General features: G+C 43.3%; 3 protein-coding genes across 5 annotated transcripts; 1 reads left to right on the top strand and 2 right to left on the bottom strand.

The window, feature by feature from the left end:
* Positions 1-158: 158 nt before the first annotated feature.
* LOC1275840 (RNA polymerase II-associated protein 3) lies at positions 159-3,052 on the bottom strand. 3 transcript variants are annotated; one of them, XM_315121.5, is made up of 6 exons: positions 2,812-3,052; positions 2,587-2,686; positions 1,112-2,511; positions 882-1,043; positions 602-794; positions 159-514 (listed from the first exon to the last, which is right to left on the bottom strand). In XM_315121.5, the coding sequence occupies exons 1-6, from the start codon at positions 2,947-2,949 to the stop codon at positions 426-428; spliced, it is 2,082 nt and encodes a 693-aa protein (XP_315121.5). In that variant the 5' UTR covers positions 2,950-3,052; the 3' UTR covers positions 159-425. The 3 variants fall into 3 exon arrangements, with proteins under 3 accessions (XP_315121.5, XP_061507661.1, XP_061507662.1); XM_061651677.1 differs by having other exon boundaries at positions 1,112-2,508; XM_061651678.1 differs by having other exon boundaries at positions 2,587-2,683.
* Positions 3,053-5,274: 2,222 nt separating this feature from the next.
* On the top strand, positions 5,275-7,763 carry LOC1275839 (N-acetylgalactosamine kinase). The gene is made up of 7 exons (XM_315120.5): positions 5,275-5,787; positions 5,897-6,064; positions 6,124-6,331; positions 6,397-6,662; positions 6,722-6,978; positions 7,040-7,232; positions 7,306-7,763. The coding sequence occupies exons 1-7, from the start codon at positions 5,651-5,653 to the stop codon at positions 7,508-7,510; spliced, it is 1,434 nt and encodes a 477-aa protein (XP_315120.5). The 5' UTR covers positions 5,275-5,650; the 3' UTR covers positions 7,511-7,763.
* A 2,070-nt stretch (positions 7,764-9,833) lies between these two features.
* On the bottom strand, positions 9,834-12,351 carry LOC1275838 (N-acetylgalactosamine kinase). The gene is made up of 7 exons (XM_315119.5): positions 11,839-12,351; positions 11,562-11,729; positions 11,295-11,502; positions 10,964-11,229; positions 10,648-10,904; positions 10,394-10,586; positions 9,834-10,320 (listed from the first exon to the last, which is right to left on the bottom strand). Exons 1-7 carry the CDS (start codon positions 11,973-11,975, stop codon positions 10,116-10,118), a joined length of 1,434 nt encoding a protein of 477 aa, XP_315119.5. The 5' UTR covers positions 11,976-12,351; the 3' UTR covers positions 9,834-10,115.
* Positions 12,352-15,531: the final 3,180 nt, after the last annotated feature.

Here is a 15,531-nt window from a genome sequence, read left to right as displayed (position 1 = left end):
CTGACCACCCGACCATTCATATAGTACAGAGCATCTGAAAACCCATGTATTCCGTTGGTGCTTAACAACACTAGATTTTTTTTCTCAAACAACAATCGTATCCAGATTATAGTTCTTTTCCGTGCTTTTTTATTACGCTGATAAGAGTGTGCTAATACTTCAACATTAAAATCAATTTATTTGCTTTAGTAGTAACCTTAATGCCGACTAATTACATGATGTATGTGGTTACATATTTGAAATGGATTTTGGTGAACACGCACGCAGGCCACCAGCTTGCGGGTAGGATAATAGCAAACTAGACAACGATATTGTGTTTTTTTCTCAATTCAGTTGAATTTAATTCAATTTTCCATTATAATTCCATTAAACATCCTTCGTTGAACCTGGTATTAGCTTTACTGTGGTATCGTTTACGTTCTATTTCATGAGATCAGTTTGTGCCGGATGCGGTCCAAGTCCTCCTTCGTTACACTATTATTTGCTTCCATATACTTGAGCAATGCTGCCACAGCTGTATGATAAAAGTAAAAAAAGAAACTAGAATACACCAGAGCAACAGAGGCTCGAATGCCCAAAGCCCAGTGCGGCGCACGCTTACCGTCTCGATCCGTTTTGTTCATCATCAGCGACAGTATGCCGATCGAATCATTTTGCACGATCTCCTTCAACACGTGGCTCACCTCTGCGCGATCAGGAATGAAGCGTTTATGTAGGATGTGTAACAGTTCGCTAAGCATTTCGTTGGACAAGCTAGCACCGAGCAGTGTGTTCATCGGCTTGCCACTTAGTGACTGTAAGAGGGAAATGGGGAAGGACACATTGGACCGTGGTAAGACATTCCCTCACCGCTACACATTTCACACGTCGCATTCCATTACCTTTAAGTACTGATATCGCAGATCCTCGTCCAGCCCGCTCCATGTGGTGTAAAATTGTGCGCTTGACTTGGGAGCTCCGGGAATGGTTGTGGGGCGCATCGGTGATGGTTGTGCAGCATCAGCAGAAGTAGCAACCTTTTTGGGGCGTTTTTCGTTTGAATCCTGCAAAGATTTAGAAGGTCAAACGTTGCGATTGTAATGGTATTAGGATAGTTCAATTCAATACTCACCTGATTTCCTTGGTTGATCTTATTCTTTTCTATTTTATTTTGCGTTGACTGTGCCGGTTGAGCTGTGCTTGCCGATTTGCCCTCTTTTGCTTTCGAGTTCGCATTTGTAGCCTCCTTTGTTACCGCTGTTGCTACGGGCACGGGAGGGGTGATTTTGTTTGGAGGTGATACGACCGCTGCTGCCGGTGCTGCTGGTGCCGTAATTGGTTTTCTCTGTTCGGTCGGTGTGGTTGGGGGAGAGAACAGGTTGCGCAGTTTGTTCGAATGTGCCGGAAACAGATGCTCGAGGTTGATCTCCTCTTTTGGCTCGACCAACCGTTCGCCCGTGTTGTTGTTGAACATTTTATCGATCGCAGCATCCGGGATGCTTTTGCGCTGCGAAGGTGGCGGAAGAACCCGACTGTCGATCGCAATCGGACACGGAATGACGTCCTTGATGGGTATCCGGGTGAGTGGCTTTTTCGATCGAAGGTGCGGTGGCTTCTGAATGAACTTGATCAGTTTGGCATTTTTCTTGATTTCACTCCAAACGAACGCCTGTTTGGCGGGTTGCTCGCTCTTGACCAGCCTCTCCAGCCGCTGCAGGTCCTTCTCGGCCGTCTGCTTCTGTTTATCGTCCTTGGTGAGCTCGATAAACTTACGACAGTCCTCGACCGCACTCTGGTAAGCGCCGCGAAGTTCACGCACCTGCATACGGCGGTAGTACGGCCGGAAGTAGTTTTCGTCCAGCTGTATTGCTTTGTTGCAGTCTGCCAAACATTTGTCGTAATCTTTCAGATTCCAGTAGCAGAGACTGCGATTCGTGTAGTAAATGGCCTCGTCGCCAAACAGGGAGATTGCTTTGCTGTAGCTTCGTTCCGCCTTTTCAAAGTCTTTGCGAGCGAGATGCTTGTTGCCTAGCTCCTTGTACTTGTCCGCTTCCTGCTTCACCAATGCCAGCATTGGATCCATCTTCGCCCCCTTTGGTGGCTTTTCCTTGCCCGGCGAGGAAGCTCCCTTCTGACTGTTGGCATCACTGAGGCGCTTCTCTATTCGGGCTAAATCTCGCTTGGTCGCGTTCAGCTCACTTTCATCCTGCGACAATTGCAGTATTTGTCGGCATTCGGCAGCCGCCTTTTCGCTCTCACCCAACCGCTCGTAAGCCTGCATCCGGCGATAGTACGCCTTGACGTATTTGGGATCCTTTTCGATCGAGGTGCTACAGTCGGCCAGACACTCGTCAAAAAGATCCAAATTCATATAACACAGCGCACGGTTGCTGTAGTAGCCCGCATTATCGCCGTACGTGTCGATGGCCTGCGTGTAGAGCTCAATGGCTTCCTGGTAGTTGCCAAGCTTGCACTGCTTATTACCCCTCTCCTTCAGAATTTCCGCATCGGCCATCATTTTTTTCTTCGCTGCTGTAAAGTCACATTCAAGAGATGGTTTAAAACACACGCCTAAAATGAATTACATATTCATCCCTAATTACATACATTCGCTCTCCGCTTCATCTTGTTTTTCCAGCGACGCAACGTCCTCGGAAAATTTGCTCATTGCCTTTACGTCGCTTCGCACCGGAGGGAGAGCTTTCTTCTGTGCGAAAGAAATACAACAGAAAAATCATTAAAGCGACGCTGACAAACTGTGTACTAACATTTTAATTGATAAATATGATTTAACAACAACAAAAAAACCTGCCTGCAGTTCCATTAACTAACCTCACTATTATCAGCTGGCTGCACTTTGGCGGTGTTGGCGCTTTTCATTTGCTCTTCCCATTCGTACAGCTCTTTAATAGATTTCTGCATCTGTTCGCATTTGTTTCGCACCGCCAGTTGGGATTCTATGGTGTCCATTTTAGCAGCAGAATTTCACAAAAATCGCACTGCGCCTGGTTGCTGGAAACGATGTACACTTTTGCAATCTTTGTTTATGGAGACATCAAACACAGTAGAGTCCGGGCGGGTTGGGTTGTCAAGCGATTCGTGCTGGTATAAACGGGAATGACATTTTGCCAGCATTCTTTTGAATTATGAACTGGTCGTTATTTTTCAACAGAAAACCAGGCAGAGTAACAATTACTCGAAAATAACTTTGCTGTGCAGAGTAGTGATGGTAAAAATGAAGATTTTGTCGGAATCGATTCCGGTCTGTTTCAGCATCGCTATAAAAATAGGCGTTTGGATCCAATCATAATACGTATCGATAAACGCAAAAAATCAGAAATTACTTGTAAAAAATCCATTCTCATTAAGATTGCCGGACTGATTTCGCTTCTAAAACTTATTTTTTCAATTCAAGAACTAATTAACATTCCAGAGCTAATTCTAATTCTGGAGTCAATTATAATTCCGTTATCGAGGCAAATAGCGCTTCCCATGTCAATTCCGATTCTACAGCCCATTCTGATCGCGGAATCGATTCTGGAGCCGACTCGGGAATCGGCACCGGAGTCAACTCCGGAATAGGCTCCGGAGTCAACTTTGGAATCGGTTCCGGAGTCAACTCCGGACTCGTCTCCAGAATTGGCTCCGGAATCGGCTCCGGAATCGGCTCCGGAATCGACTCCGGAATCAATTCTAGCATCGGAATCGGCTTCGGAATTGATTCCGAACACGGAATCGGAATCGGGTAGGTCCGATTCCGAGCTCCCACCTTTAGTGCAAGGTACTCCCAAGTGCCACAAATCCACTAAACGACCACTAAACGGGTTCTAAACAACTCAAGCTCTCAACCTAAACTGAATATAACAAGAATTCGTTTAGCAGACGGCAAACGACTCATGCATTCTAAAAATAGCAAAAAGCTGGTGGCGCCATTTGTTGACGGGATACCCAACCACCAGTGGAGCTTCCTCGCTTGGAGAGCTTTCTCATTTCCTCTGTACTGTTGTATGGTTTCGCATTGAAGTTATGCATCGCTAGAACTCCCAAATAGCCAGAATTGCTTAAGCAGCTCATTTTGGCACGCTAAAGATCGCTGCTCTAATTCGCCTTTTGCAGTAGATTGTTTCATCAAAGTTCTATGTGGGTCTTTCAAACAGCGCCTAAGCAGCTTCCTTATGCCACGATGCCAGGGATTATTTTTCTTTGTGTTTTATTTTCAAGCAAGCGTCATCGATGAAATAAACAACAAGATTTGTTTCGTTTAAACACATATGTATATTTCTAAATCTTTTGTATTGATGAATTGCACACAATTTTACACAATTTACTGATAATTCACAATCACTTCACTCAATATTCATTCTTCAATTAACGAATCTAACTTGTGCAGCAGCAATGAGATTATTGCCGGCGTCCGTCTTTGACACTTTAACAAGAGCCACCTTGAACCGATGTCATGCATTAAAAAGCTATAAAGTTCCACCAAGTTCAGTACCCTTTCTTAACAAGCCTTCAAGTTCCATCATGAACCCTACGCATAGTGCTAATCAGCCGCAAAGTTCCAAAGAGTACCATGTGCCTGTTAAAAAGTTCCATAGTTCCGCAAAGTACCGTCTATCTCTTAATCAGCCACAAAGTACGACATCGGAACGATTTTTCGTTAAACAGCCCTAAATCAGCTATAAAGTACGAGCTGGCTATTTGGGCAATGAAGCTGTGGAGCTTTCATTTTTTTCTATGGATATTCAATTTTCCAGTCGTTTAAGCTTAATCTGTGGCGCTTGGGGAATGCGTATTTTTTATGATTTATGTGAAATGCTCAACATAACTTTTTTAGTTCCTATTTTATCGAATTATATCCCCAAATACCGGAATATATCGGAATTCAACAGTTGAACAATTTTAAATTGGCATGCTTTTTAATTGGAAGTTCGATAGTGGACTGACACTTCAATTAAAAAGCATACGTTTGTGTGGATTACCCGGTTCAAGAAAAATTAAGGAACATATCGGATTTTTTATATGGAAAGACGTGCTAACTACAAAGCACAAAATCCATAGTTGGCAGGCAATAGAAGTTCAACCAGTGAGGGCCCACTGTATAAAGCGCTTGTGCAAAATTACTCCATTTGCTGTTATCGTAATTTGATTGACTTTATCTTGCAATTCAAACGTTAAACTAATCTGCAAATAACATGCTAAAGGGGGTCCCAATTCTACAGTTCGCATACACCAATACACCCATAATCGCGTACAGCTGGCAGGCATACCATATGATAACGCTCTCATTACTACGTGTCAGTTCAGCTTGCTTTGGCCGTACTCCAGAGCACAGTCGTACGCATCCAAGGCAGCAGCAAGGTACAACTCCTCCCGGAGCTCCCGAGCGTCGGTCATTGTGCGGGTAAACAAGCCGAGAAACAGCTGACGTGATACAGTGAGGTGCAGTGAGCCGCTTCCGCCGACGCAGCTTACATTTACGCCGGCCGGTACTTTACGCAAAACCCGTTTGCACTTGTCGCGCGTTTGCGGAAAGTGCGAGCATTGTTTTGTTTACATCTCGCAGCGCCCTCGATTGCTTGGCCCTGTGCGTGCGTGTTGAAGTGGTGTTAGTGAGCTCGAACAGCGCGCTGTGTGGTTGATTGCTTGGTGGTTCGTGCACGTGCTAGCGATGGCCAACGATCGGAGCGACCTCTGCGTGCAAGTACTCGAAGCGGCGCCCGACTGCAGGCGGCTGTCCCGGGTGTTGGAATGTTTTTCCACCGAATTTGCTCGCCGCCCTAGCTTCGTTGTGCGGTGCAGTGGAAGGTAGTGGAAATCGCCACAATTTCGCGATGAACTTTTAGTTTTTTTGCAGGATTCTTTTTGTGCAATAGGATAGTATTCATAAGAAACACTTTGATCTTTGTATCCACAGGGTTAATATTATTGGTGAGCATGTTGACTACTGTGGGTATCCCGTGTTTCCGATGGCGATTGCGCAGACGATCTTGCTGGCAGTTGCTCCATCGGACGACAACCTCCTGCATATCAAAAATGCTGACAACAGCTTCAAGTCATACAAGTGCAATGTGCTCACCTTTAGGTAATCGCTAACCCACCCATCCAATAACAGACAAATTAAACGTCTACTTCCTTTCCCAGCATCGATGTGCCGAGCGTTGGCGGGCCTAACTGGTATCAGTACGTACTGTGTGGCGTGAAAGGCATACTAGACAACAGCACCATACAGCACGACCCAGCCCGTGGCATGATGATCATGCTTTCCGGCAACATTCCACCAGCCTCCGGTCTATCCAGCTCGAGTGCGATCGTGAGTGCAACAGTTCTAGCCACAGCATACATGCACAATGTAAGACAAAGCGCGGTATCAGTAACGAACTTTAACCAACTAAAATCCACTTAACTTTTTGGCAGGCCACATTGAACAAGCAAACACTTGCCACCATTTCGGCCGAGTGTGAAAAGTTCATCGGTACGCAAGGAGGTGGCATGGACCAGGCCATTGCATACCTAGCGCAGGAAGGATGCGCCCAGTTGATCGAGTGGAATCCGCTGCGAGCCACACCGATTCAGCTGCCAGCGAATGCGGTGTTTGTAATTGCCAATAGTCTATCCGAGGCAAACAAGGCGGCCACGTCCGACTTTAACCAGCGGGTTGTGGAGTGTAGACTTGCCAGCAGGTACTGTGGAACCATTTCTGACCGCAAGGTATCGCTTTCTAACTAGTGCGGTCTTACAGATTGTTGGCGAAGCAGATGAAGCTGAACTGGCGTGAGCTGAATCGTTTCGCCGATCTGCAGAAGGCGCTTGGCTATTCGCTAGAGCAGATGGATGCGCTGGTGCAGGCCAACTTGAGCCTGAATGTGTACACCAGGACCGATCTGCTAAAGCTGCTGGAAGTAACCGAAGAGGACTTTACGGACAATCTGTTAACGCCAAACACGCGCAACTCGCAAACTTTCAAGCTAAAGCAGCGAGCGTTACATGTGTTCCAAGGTAATTACCAACCTCAGTACATTGCAATATTGCAAAAATAACATATGTATTGTGCTTACAGAGGCTCTACGCGTGCAGCAGTTTATAGAAACGGCAAAGTCCACGCCGGAGGATTGCATTTCGCGTATGAAAGCTCTGATGAAGCAGTCGCACGAATCGTTGCGCACGCTGTACGAATGCTCTCACGAAAATTTGGATCAGATCGTTACCATTTCCGATCGGCTGGGCGTCGGAACACGTCTCACTGGAGCTGGGTCGGTTTGCACATGCATTCAGTATTGAGGAAATGTCATACTCTAACGCTATACTTTCCTATTTGTTTTGTAGGTGGGGTGGATGCACTGTGGCACTGTGCGACGGTGTGGAGGAAAGCAAGCGATTTGTCGAAACGCTAAAAGCGGAGTTTTACGCCAACATTCCTAAGGCACAGGCAAGCGATATTGGAAGTCTGTGCTTTACCACCAGCCCGCAAAGAGGAGCAGAAATATATTTGATCGAAAAGCAACAAAACAACATTCTTCCTACGCCATAGTTGTTGTCCGCGGTTCTTGTAATATTCGATGCACTTTCCGATTTTGGGTTGGTTATTGAACTGGTTTTGCATGGAGAACGTTTTTTAAGTGCTTTTAAAACAATTTAATTCAAAATTTTCATGATAAATTACTAACAAATTGTTAAATAAGAATAGTACGAATTATAAGATAGAAACATAGTAGATGTAATAGCTATTGTTCATAAACAGCTACAAAAAACGAATGCAATAAAAATTAACGTTTGCAACCTAATTATTTTTGTTTATTATTCGTGTTAACGAAAAAGTACAATCGTAAGCGTTTCATTTGGGAAAAGTCGCATTGACGGCGATTATGTCTTTTCTTACCGAGTAAAACAATTTCCTGTATTTTAATGAAGAATCATTAAAGGCATAATAGATAAATCACTTGCTGCAATTTTTATCTGGCACTCTTTCTTTCATGCAGCGTTTGGCAAACTGATGTCGGTCTGAAATGCACGTGTACAAATCAGATATCTTTCCAGTAGATACAGATTTCTGTCCAAGTCAATACAGTGGAAACTCACATAGCCGATTTAATCCGTTTCAGTGACTAACTTGTTGTGCGAAAAGCCAATTTCTATACAACTTGAAAGACATACTAAATATTTATTTTTACAGCTAAAAGATGATTTTATTATCAATTTGAAAATGCAGTGGAATCTTACTAAATCCATTAAACAATTAAACATATCTCAAGAAAGCATTTTTAGTTAGTCGTTGTAAATTGAAGTATTTGAAAGGAATATTTGTGGAGTTATTAGATTTGCTCATTATACAAATAACATTCAAAGATTATGAGAGTGACAGCTGTATTGTTGTTCAACTGTTTTTTATATGTATATAACAAAAATATTACATAAAATATTGACTAAATTGTTTAATTATTCAATTTCCAAGTCAAGGTTTTCCAAGTCACTTCCTAATGTGCACACAATTGTTCACCGTCTCCAAGATGTTTTTCAACAGCTGTCAAAAGGTGTATTTGTTTCATAATGAAATTTCAGTTTTTACACATGATTCAAACTCAATCCAGCTTGAGACGTGTTGAAAATTATGTGAAATAATTCAAAAATTATTGTGATTCAAATGCAATATTTAACAGTTGTTGAAAAACTTCTCGCAAGCAATGAAAAATGTTTTTGACTTTGGAAATTAACTCGGGAAACCCTGTGTAACCCAGAGTTAATAAACAATGTGGGTCATTGAACTCTTTTGATTGTCGACGCATAAATCCTAGCGTTTTGTTTGCTTTGTCTAAAAAATCAATATATCAACAATAATGCTGCTGGGAATCTAGTTTGCGGTCCAGGGTCCCTAAATCCCTGATCGTATTGCACCTTGGTGTCCCTGATACGCTATAGTGATAGCTTATCGGACTAGCTATTCTAACTAGATCAGTTTGGGATGGTGGTAGTTGCGCAAAGTACAGTAGTGCATCCTACATGGTTCTAAAAACTTAGTACCAGAGCGTACTAAGTAGTGCAAACGGCAGACATGCGGAACGCTGTAGTATAGGATCTTGTTTGATCCTCAATTCAATTTTTGTTTCGATTAGGATTACGTAATTAAACTTAGTATGCACCACACAGAAACTAAGACGATAATTAGTGTCAGGGATAGGTTGACCGACCTGAACGTGGTAGTAGAGGATCGCATTCGATCCAAGTAAAATTATTTTTTTGACTCACCCAATATTTTAAGAATATTTTTTTATAAAAAAAAGGATGTTATGCATGGCTAAAGGTACACGTTGCCAAATCACCCCTTTCCTAACCGAAATTATATAATCTTCGAAAGTTCACTGATCAGCCAATGGATCTCTCCAGTAGCCGACACCAGTAAGCAAAAAGGCATAGTCAAATCCGATCTCTGCTCGCTCATACTTTACACGTTGGTCTTCTCCTCTTGAGCGTTTCTGTAGCAAAAAGGTTCCCCTGCTATCTGCATAGCCCCCCGAAGGTCTAGGGAAACTAGCTGTCGCTGTGAAGCGCAAATGTTTGCTAAAGGGATCTGGAGAGCGCGAGGTCCCTGACAGTGTTAGTGGAGCGGAGATTAGTTCGAATTGCTGCTCGTCTATACTGTGGATCCTGCCACCAGCAACCATCACGGCTGGTCGGCGCGACGGAGAGGAGGGGCAACAAATATAAAGCATTGATTGTAAATAAAAACAGGAATTATGTTTCAAACAAGGTTATTATGTTGCAAACAAGATTTGACAGAGAAATAACAAAAGTATGTTCAGGTAAATTCTTCCGTATTTTTCACTTCTTGTAGGTGGTTAAAAATGTAAATAAATATATTTAATTCACCCTTTTGTAATTTGTTTATTATTTACCTCAACATTTAGCTCTATGATAGTTTTGTAACTGTTTCACTTATCAGCAATAGCTATTACATCTACTATGTTTCTATCTTGTAATTCGTACTATTCTTATTTAACAATTTGTTAGTAATTTATCATGAAAATTTTGAATTAAATTGTTTTAAAAGCACTTAAAAAACGTTCTCCATGCAAAACCAGTTCACTAACCAACCCAAAATCGGAAAGTGCATCGAATATTACAAGAACCGCGGACAACAACTATGGCGTAGGAAGAATGTTGTTTTGTTGCTTTTCGATCAAATATATCTCCGCTCCTCTTTGCGGGCTGGTGGTGAAGCACAGGCTGCCAATATCGCTTGCCTGTGCCTTAGGAATGTTGGCGTAAAACTCCGCTTTCAGCGTTTCGACAAATCGCTTGCTTTCCTCTACACCGTCGCACAGTGCCACAGTGCATCCACCCCACCTACAAATGAAAGTGGAAAGTATAGCGTTAGAGTATGACATTTCCTCAATACTGAATGAATGCGCAAACTGACCCAGCTCTAGTGAGACGTGTTCCGACGCCCAGCCGATCGGAAATGGTAACGATCTGATCCAAATTTTCGTGAGAGCATTCGTACAGCGTGCGCAACGATTCGTGCGACTGCTTCATCAGAGCTTTCATACGCGAAATGCAATCCTCCGGCGTGGACTTTGCCGTTTCTATAAACTGCTGCACGCGTAGAGCCTCTGTAAGCACAATACATATGTTATTTTTGCAATATTGCAATGTACTGAGGTTGGTAATTACCTTGGAACACATGTAACGCTCGCTGCTTTAGCTTGAAAGTTTGCGAGTTGCGCGTGTTTAGCGTTAACAGATTGTCCGTAAAGTCCTCTTCGGTTACTTCCAGCAGCTTTAGCAGATCGGTCCTGGTGTACACATTCAGGCTCAAGTTGGCCTGCACCAGCGCATCCATCTGCTCTAGCGAATAGCCAAGCGCCTTCTGCAGATCGGCGAAACGATTCAGCTCACGCCAGTTCAGCTTCATCTGCTTCGCCAACAATCTGTAAGACCGCACTAGTTAGAAAGCGATACCTTGCGGTCAGAAATGGTTCCACAGTACCTGCTGGCAAGTCTACACTCCACAACCCGCTGGTTAAAGTCGGACGTGGCCGCCTTGTTTGCCTCGGATAGACTATTGGCAATTACAAACACCGCATTCGCTGGCAGCTGAATCGGTGTGGCTCGCAGCGGATTCCACTCGATCAACTGGGCGCATCCTTCCTGCGCTAGGTATGCAATGGCCTGGTCCATGCCACCTCCTTGCGTACCGATGAACTTTTCACACTCGGCCGAAATGGTGGCAAGTGTTTGCTTGTTCAATGTGGCCTGCCAAAAAGTTAAGTGGCTTTTAGTTGGTTAAAGTTCGTTACTGATACCGCGCTTTGTCTTACATTGTGCATGTATGCTGTGGCTAGAACTGTTGCACTCACGATCGCACTCGAGCTGGATAGACCGGAGGCTGGTGGAATGTTGCCGGAAAGCATGATCATCATGCCACGGGCTGGGTCGTGCTGTATGGTGCTGTTGTCTAGTATGCCTTTCACGCCACACAGTACGTACTGATACCAGTTAGGCCCGCCAACGCTCGGCACATCGATGCTGGGAAAGGAAGTAGACGTTTAATTTGTCTGTTATTGGATGGGTGGGTTAGCGATTACCTAAAGGTGAGCACATTGCACTTGTACGACTTGAAACTGTTGTCAGCATTTTTGATATGCAGGAGGTTGTCGTCCGATGGAGCAACTGCCAGCAAGATCGTCTGCTCAATCGCCATCGGAAACACGGGATACCCACAGTAGTCGACATGCTCACCGATAATATTCACCCTGTGAATACAAAGATCAAAGTATTTCTTATGAATACTATCCTATTGCACAAATGAATCCTGCAAAAAATTAAGATTCTACATCGAGAAATTGTGGCCGTTTCCACTACCTTCCACTGCACCGCACAACGAAGCTAGGGCGGCGAGCAAATTCGGTGGAAAAACATTCCAACACCCGGGACAGCCGCCTGCAGTCGGGCGCCGCTTCGAGTACTTGCACGCAGAGGTCGCTCCGATCGTTGGCCATCGCTAGCACGTGCACGAACCACCAAGCAATCAACCACACAGCGCGCTGTTCGAGCTCACTAACACCACTTCAACACGCACGCACAGGGCCAAGCAATCGAGGGCGCTGCGAGATGTAAACAAAACAATGCTCGCACTTTCCGCAAACGCGCGACAAGTGCAAACGGGTTTTGCGTAAAGTACCGGCCGGCGTAAATGTAAGCTGCGTCGGCGGAAGCGGCTCACTGCACCTCACTGTATCACGTCAGCTGTTTCTCGGCTTGTTTACCCGCACAATGACCGACGCTCGGGAGCTCCGGGAGGAGGTGTACCTTGCTGCTGCCTCGGATGCGTACGACTGTGCTCTGGAGTACGGCCAAAGCAAGCTGAACTGACACGTAGTTATGAGAGCGTTATCATATGGTATGCCTGCCAGCTGTACGCGATTATGGGTGTGTGTGTGCGAAGGGAGTGATCAAGCCAAAGAATTAGAGCACAATTGAAGCGTGGCATGAGCACAGGGAGATTGTGCGTTGTTATTTTTATTGGGTTGTGATACAACTTATCAACAGAAATCGCACGTAATTTAAAAAATTGCATGGCAATTTGATAATGGTTTGCACTTAACAGACGACTGTCGAAGATATTGCTGGTCACTTGTCAGTTTAAAGTACCATTTTGATAGGTTTTTACATCAGCCATTTAAATCGGTCTATTTAAATGGCTGATGTAAAAAGTGGAATAATCGATAAATTTTACTTTTCACATATTTTTGCTTGTTAAATGTCGTATTGAGTCATGATTTACATACCTTCCCCGACTGTTAACTAGATAATATTACTTCCACGGGCTCTTCATAATCACCTACATTATCTACATACGCAAAGCTAACAACAATTTTATTTCTTTAGGAAATGGACCTGATAAGCTTGAGTTTGTGTGTGTATGTGTATTTTATGGTTTAATTTTTTGCCTCATTCATAATGAATACAATAATAAAGTATGTAGAAAAAAAGAAAGTTGACTAATGGTTTCAAAATCCAAAAACGAACAACTATACGACGGGAAATGGAAGATTGTTAAGATACGTAGCACCTAACCGGTGGTGCGTATCATTGATGGAGCGAGATCCGAGCATGACTATCGCGTCTTTATCAATGTTGTGCCAATTATCGTTTGGCGAGTTGTGTGAGTGGAGTAGCTACTAATTCGTCCTAACCGACCTTCGAAACGATTAGCCGATCGTTGAACACTGTAAAGTTTTATGGGACCGCTCGCTGGAAGGCTCGATCATGGTTGGAAACAACTAGGAGACCGACAGTTCCGCTACAACTAGTTTCTTAACGTTGTTAAGCTTCCCTCGCCGTGTTTTTTTGTGAATGGTACCAATATAATTCCTTCATTCAGCATTCATTCCCACTGAAGGTAGCTTCCAGCTTGATTGGACATTCGTCATGTAGCGCGCATCAGTTCTGGAAGATACTGGTTCCAGTGTCTTTTATTCTAATGTTCCAGCGTGAATAGATGAAGCAAATGTTGGCATGTTTTGATTTTATTGCATCCCCATCAAATTGCGCAAACGTTTGCGTTTGCGTCCCAATATTTCTCCCAATAAAGTCTGGGTGGTCCCAGACTTGATTCGGTGGCTAATTCGATACGAAAAACATCCAAATGATAGCCAGCATATGGGATGATGGTTGTGCGTTTGCATGATGGCGTAGGGAACGAAAGGAAATCGCTGTAGGCCCGTAATTATGAAATGAGACTAGCATTAAACCTATTTCCTGGTTGGGAAGAAAAGGAAGTAGACATTTTCGATTCAATACGAGTCTTTCTGAAGCTTCTTGACAATACTAGTCGGTAAGTTCAGACACTATTGTAGCGTATATTGCGTGTATTGTAGCGAACAATTGTATCACCAAATTCTGTAAGATAACAGGGCAATACAAACAACCATCACACACACGTCAAATGACATCTTTGATTTCGCGTATTCGTCTGGTGATCGTTGCCTTTGTTCATATCTATTTATTGCTGTAATAAAATCTCCATTTCCAGTTCAAAATCCTAATGAAAAACTCTCTTTCTCTCTCGTTTGCAATTATACTCTTCTGTGGTGATGAATCTTCACAATTTTTGCTGATCCTACTAAAACAGTAATTTTGTACCATGTTGACTCAAAACGTAATATTCGACTTACGTTCGACCGCTTTCCGCGACATATATAAAAATATATGTTGACAATCTATAAAATATGCTCATCATGTTTTATTTAAATCCGGCTCCGACCGGCTCAAGACAATTTCGGACCCTCCTCCACTTCAACCCAACGGAGCCGGCTCCGCACCCATGGCTCCGCACCCACGGCTACGAAGCTGATTCCGCTCCAGTGGCTCCGGAGCCGGCTCCGCACCAACGACTCCGCGCCCACGGCTCCGGAGTCGGTTTTAACAGATTGCTAAAAAAAATCCTTTTCAATAAAGTTTCAAGCTTAGTAAATAATGTTGTAAAAGAATTAAAAAAAATGCTATAAGTTTTGAACATCGTTCATCAATCACACAATCACAACGGGTGTTAGCTTCTACACTTGTGAGAAGATAGATTCGTTTTTTCGCTATCATACAATGACGTCTATATTGAAACGTTAGTCCAGAGCCGTTGGTCCGGAGCCGTTGATTCACCGCTGGCTCCGGGGCTGTTGGTACGGAGCCGGATCTGGAGCTGTTGGTGCGGATCCGGCTCCGCAGCTGTTGGTGTGGATCCGGCTCTGGAGCCGTGGGTGCAGAGCCGACTTCGGAGCCATTAGTGCGCTCCAAAACACCCATCCCTATTCGGCAGTAACACTATGACAAAAGTATGAATGCGTGTGTTAACTTTCAGCCAATTCTATTTTGTTTGCTTGTAGTGGTTGGTATCAATTTAAAAGAGGTGATTTCAGTTTTAATTTCAATATATGGTTACACTGTAATACAACATTTGAAAGAAAAGAAAAAGGCATAAGCATCCTCTCAAAACATGCGGCAAGGCCGGTTGGGGTGTTGGAGTTACAGCACATTTTTGATTTTTGAAAAAAATATTGATAGGAGTTTTAAAATTCTAATTGTTCAACGATATGTTATAAAACATTATTGTGATCCTATAAGAAAATTTTAATACAAATTTAACAAATAATTCAAGAGATATACGCTTTTAACCACGAAAAACATAATTCTTCCATACAAAATGTATGGCCTACCCGGGTAGGCGGTTGTAAATGTGAAGGGTATATAAACTTAAATAATTTTAAAAAATATTTAAACATATTTCATATTTTTTACTTTTTACACATGGGTATAAAACATCTTTTCTGAGGCATTTTTAAAATTTGAAGTCGATACGATTTTTTAATCCAAAGTTATTTTGGAATAAAGATGCGAAACTTACCCGGGTAGGCGGTTGTACAGATGACGGTTGAACTTCATAAAAAATTGCACTTAAAAACAAATTTTGCTATACTTGCTATACTGTCATATACTTATAATCTATTATAAGACATGTAAAGAAACGCGTAATAGCGTTCTACAGAGTTGGGATTGACA

The sequence above is a fragment of the Anopheles gambiae genome, chromosome 2, assembly GCF_943734735.2.
Source record: "Anopheles gambiae chromosome 2, idAnoGambNW_F1_1, whole genome shotgun sequence".
In the NCBI taxonomy this organism is placed as follows: Eukaryota; Metazoa; Arthropoda; class Insecta; order Diptera; family Culicidae; genus Anopheles; species Anopheles gambiae.
The sequence above is the reverse complement of the archived record's forward strand: the minus strand, read 5'-3'. Positions and strand labels throughout refer to the sequence as shown.

Bases quoted from the DNA above. Each gene is read 5' to 3' on its own strand.
- LOC1275838 (XM_315119.5), bottom strand. From the start codon at position 11,975: ATGGCCAACGATCGGAGCGACCTCTGCGTGCAAGTACTCGAAGCGGCG. The intron at 11,230-11,294 runs GTAAGACAAAGC...ACTTTTTGGCAG, and splicing joins CCACAGCATACATGCACAAT to GCCACATTGAACAAGCAAAC. The intron at 10,587-10,647 runs GTAATTACCAAC...TTGTGCTTACAG, and splicing joins AGCGTTACATGTGTTCCAAG to AGGCTCTACGCGTGCAGCAG.
- LOC1275839 (XM_315120.5), top strand. From the start codon at position 5,651: ATGGCCAACGATCGGAGCGACCTCTGCGTGCAAGTACTCGAAGCGGCG. The intron at 6,332-6,396 runs GTAAGACAAAGC...ACTTTTTGGCAG, and splicing joins CCACAGCATACATGCACAAT to GCCACATTGAACAAGCAAAC. The intron at 6,979-7,039 runs GTAATTACCAAC...TTGTGCTTACAG, and splicing joins AGCGTTACATGTGTTCCAAG to AGGCTCTACGCGTGCAGCAG.
- LOC1275840 (XM_315121.5), bottom strand. From the start codon at position 2,949: ATGGACACCATAGAATCCCAACTGGCGGTGCGAAACAAATGCGAACAG. The intron at 795-881 runs GTAATGGAATGC...TCCCTCTTACAG, and splicing joins TGCGATATCAGTACTTAAAG to TCACTAAGTGGCAAGCCGAT. The intron at 515-601 runs GTAAGCGTGCGC...TTTATCATACAG, and splicing joins GAACAAAACGGATCGAGACG to CTGTGGCAGCATTGCTCAAG.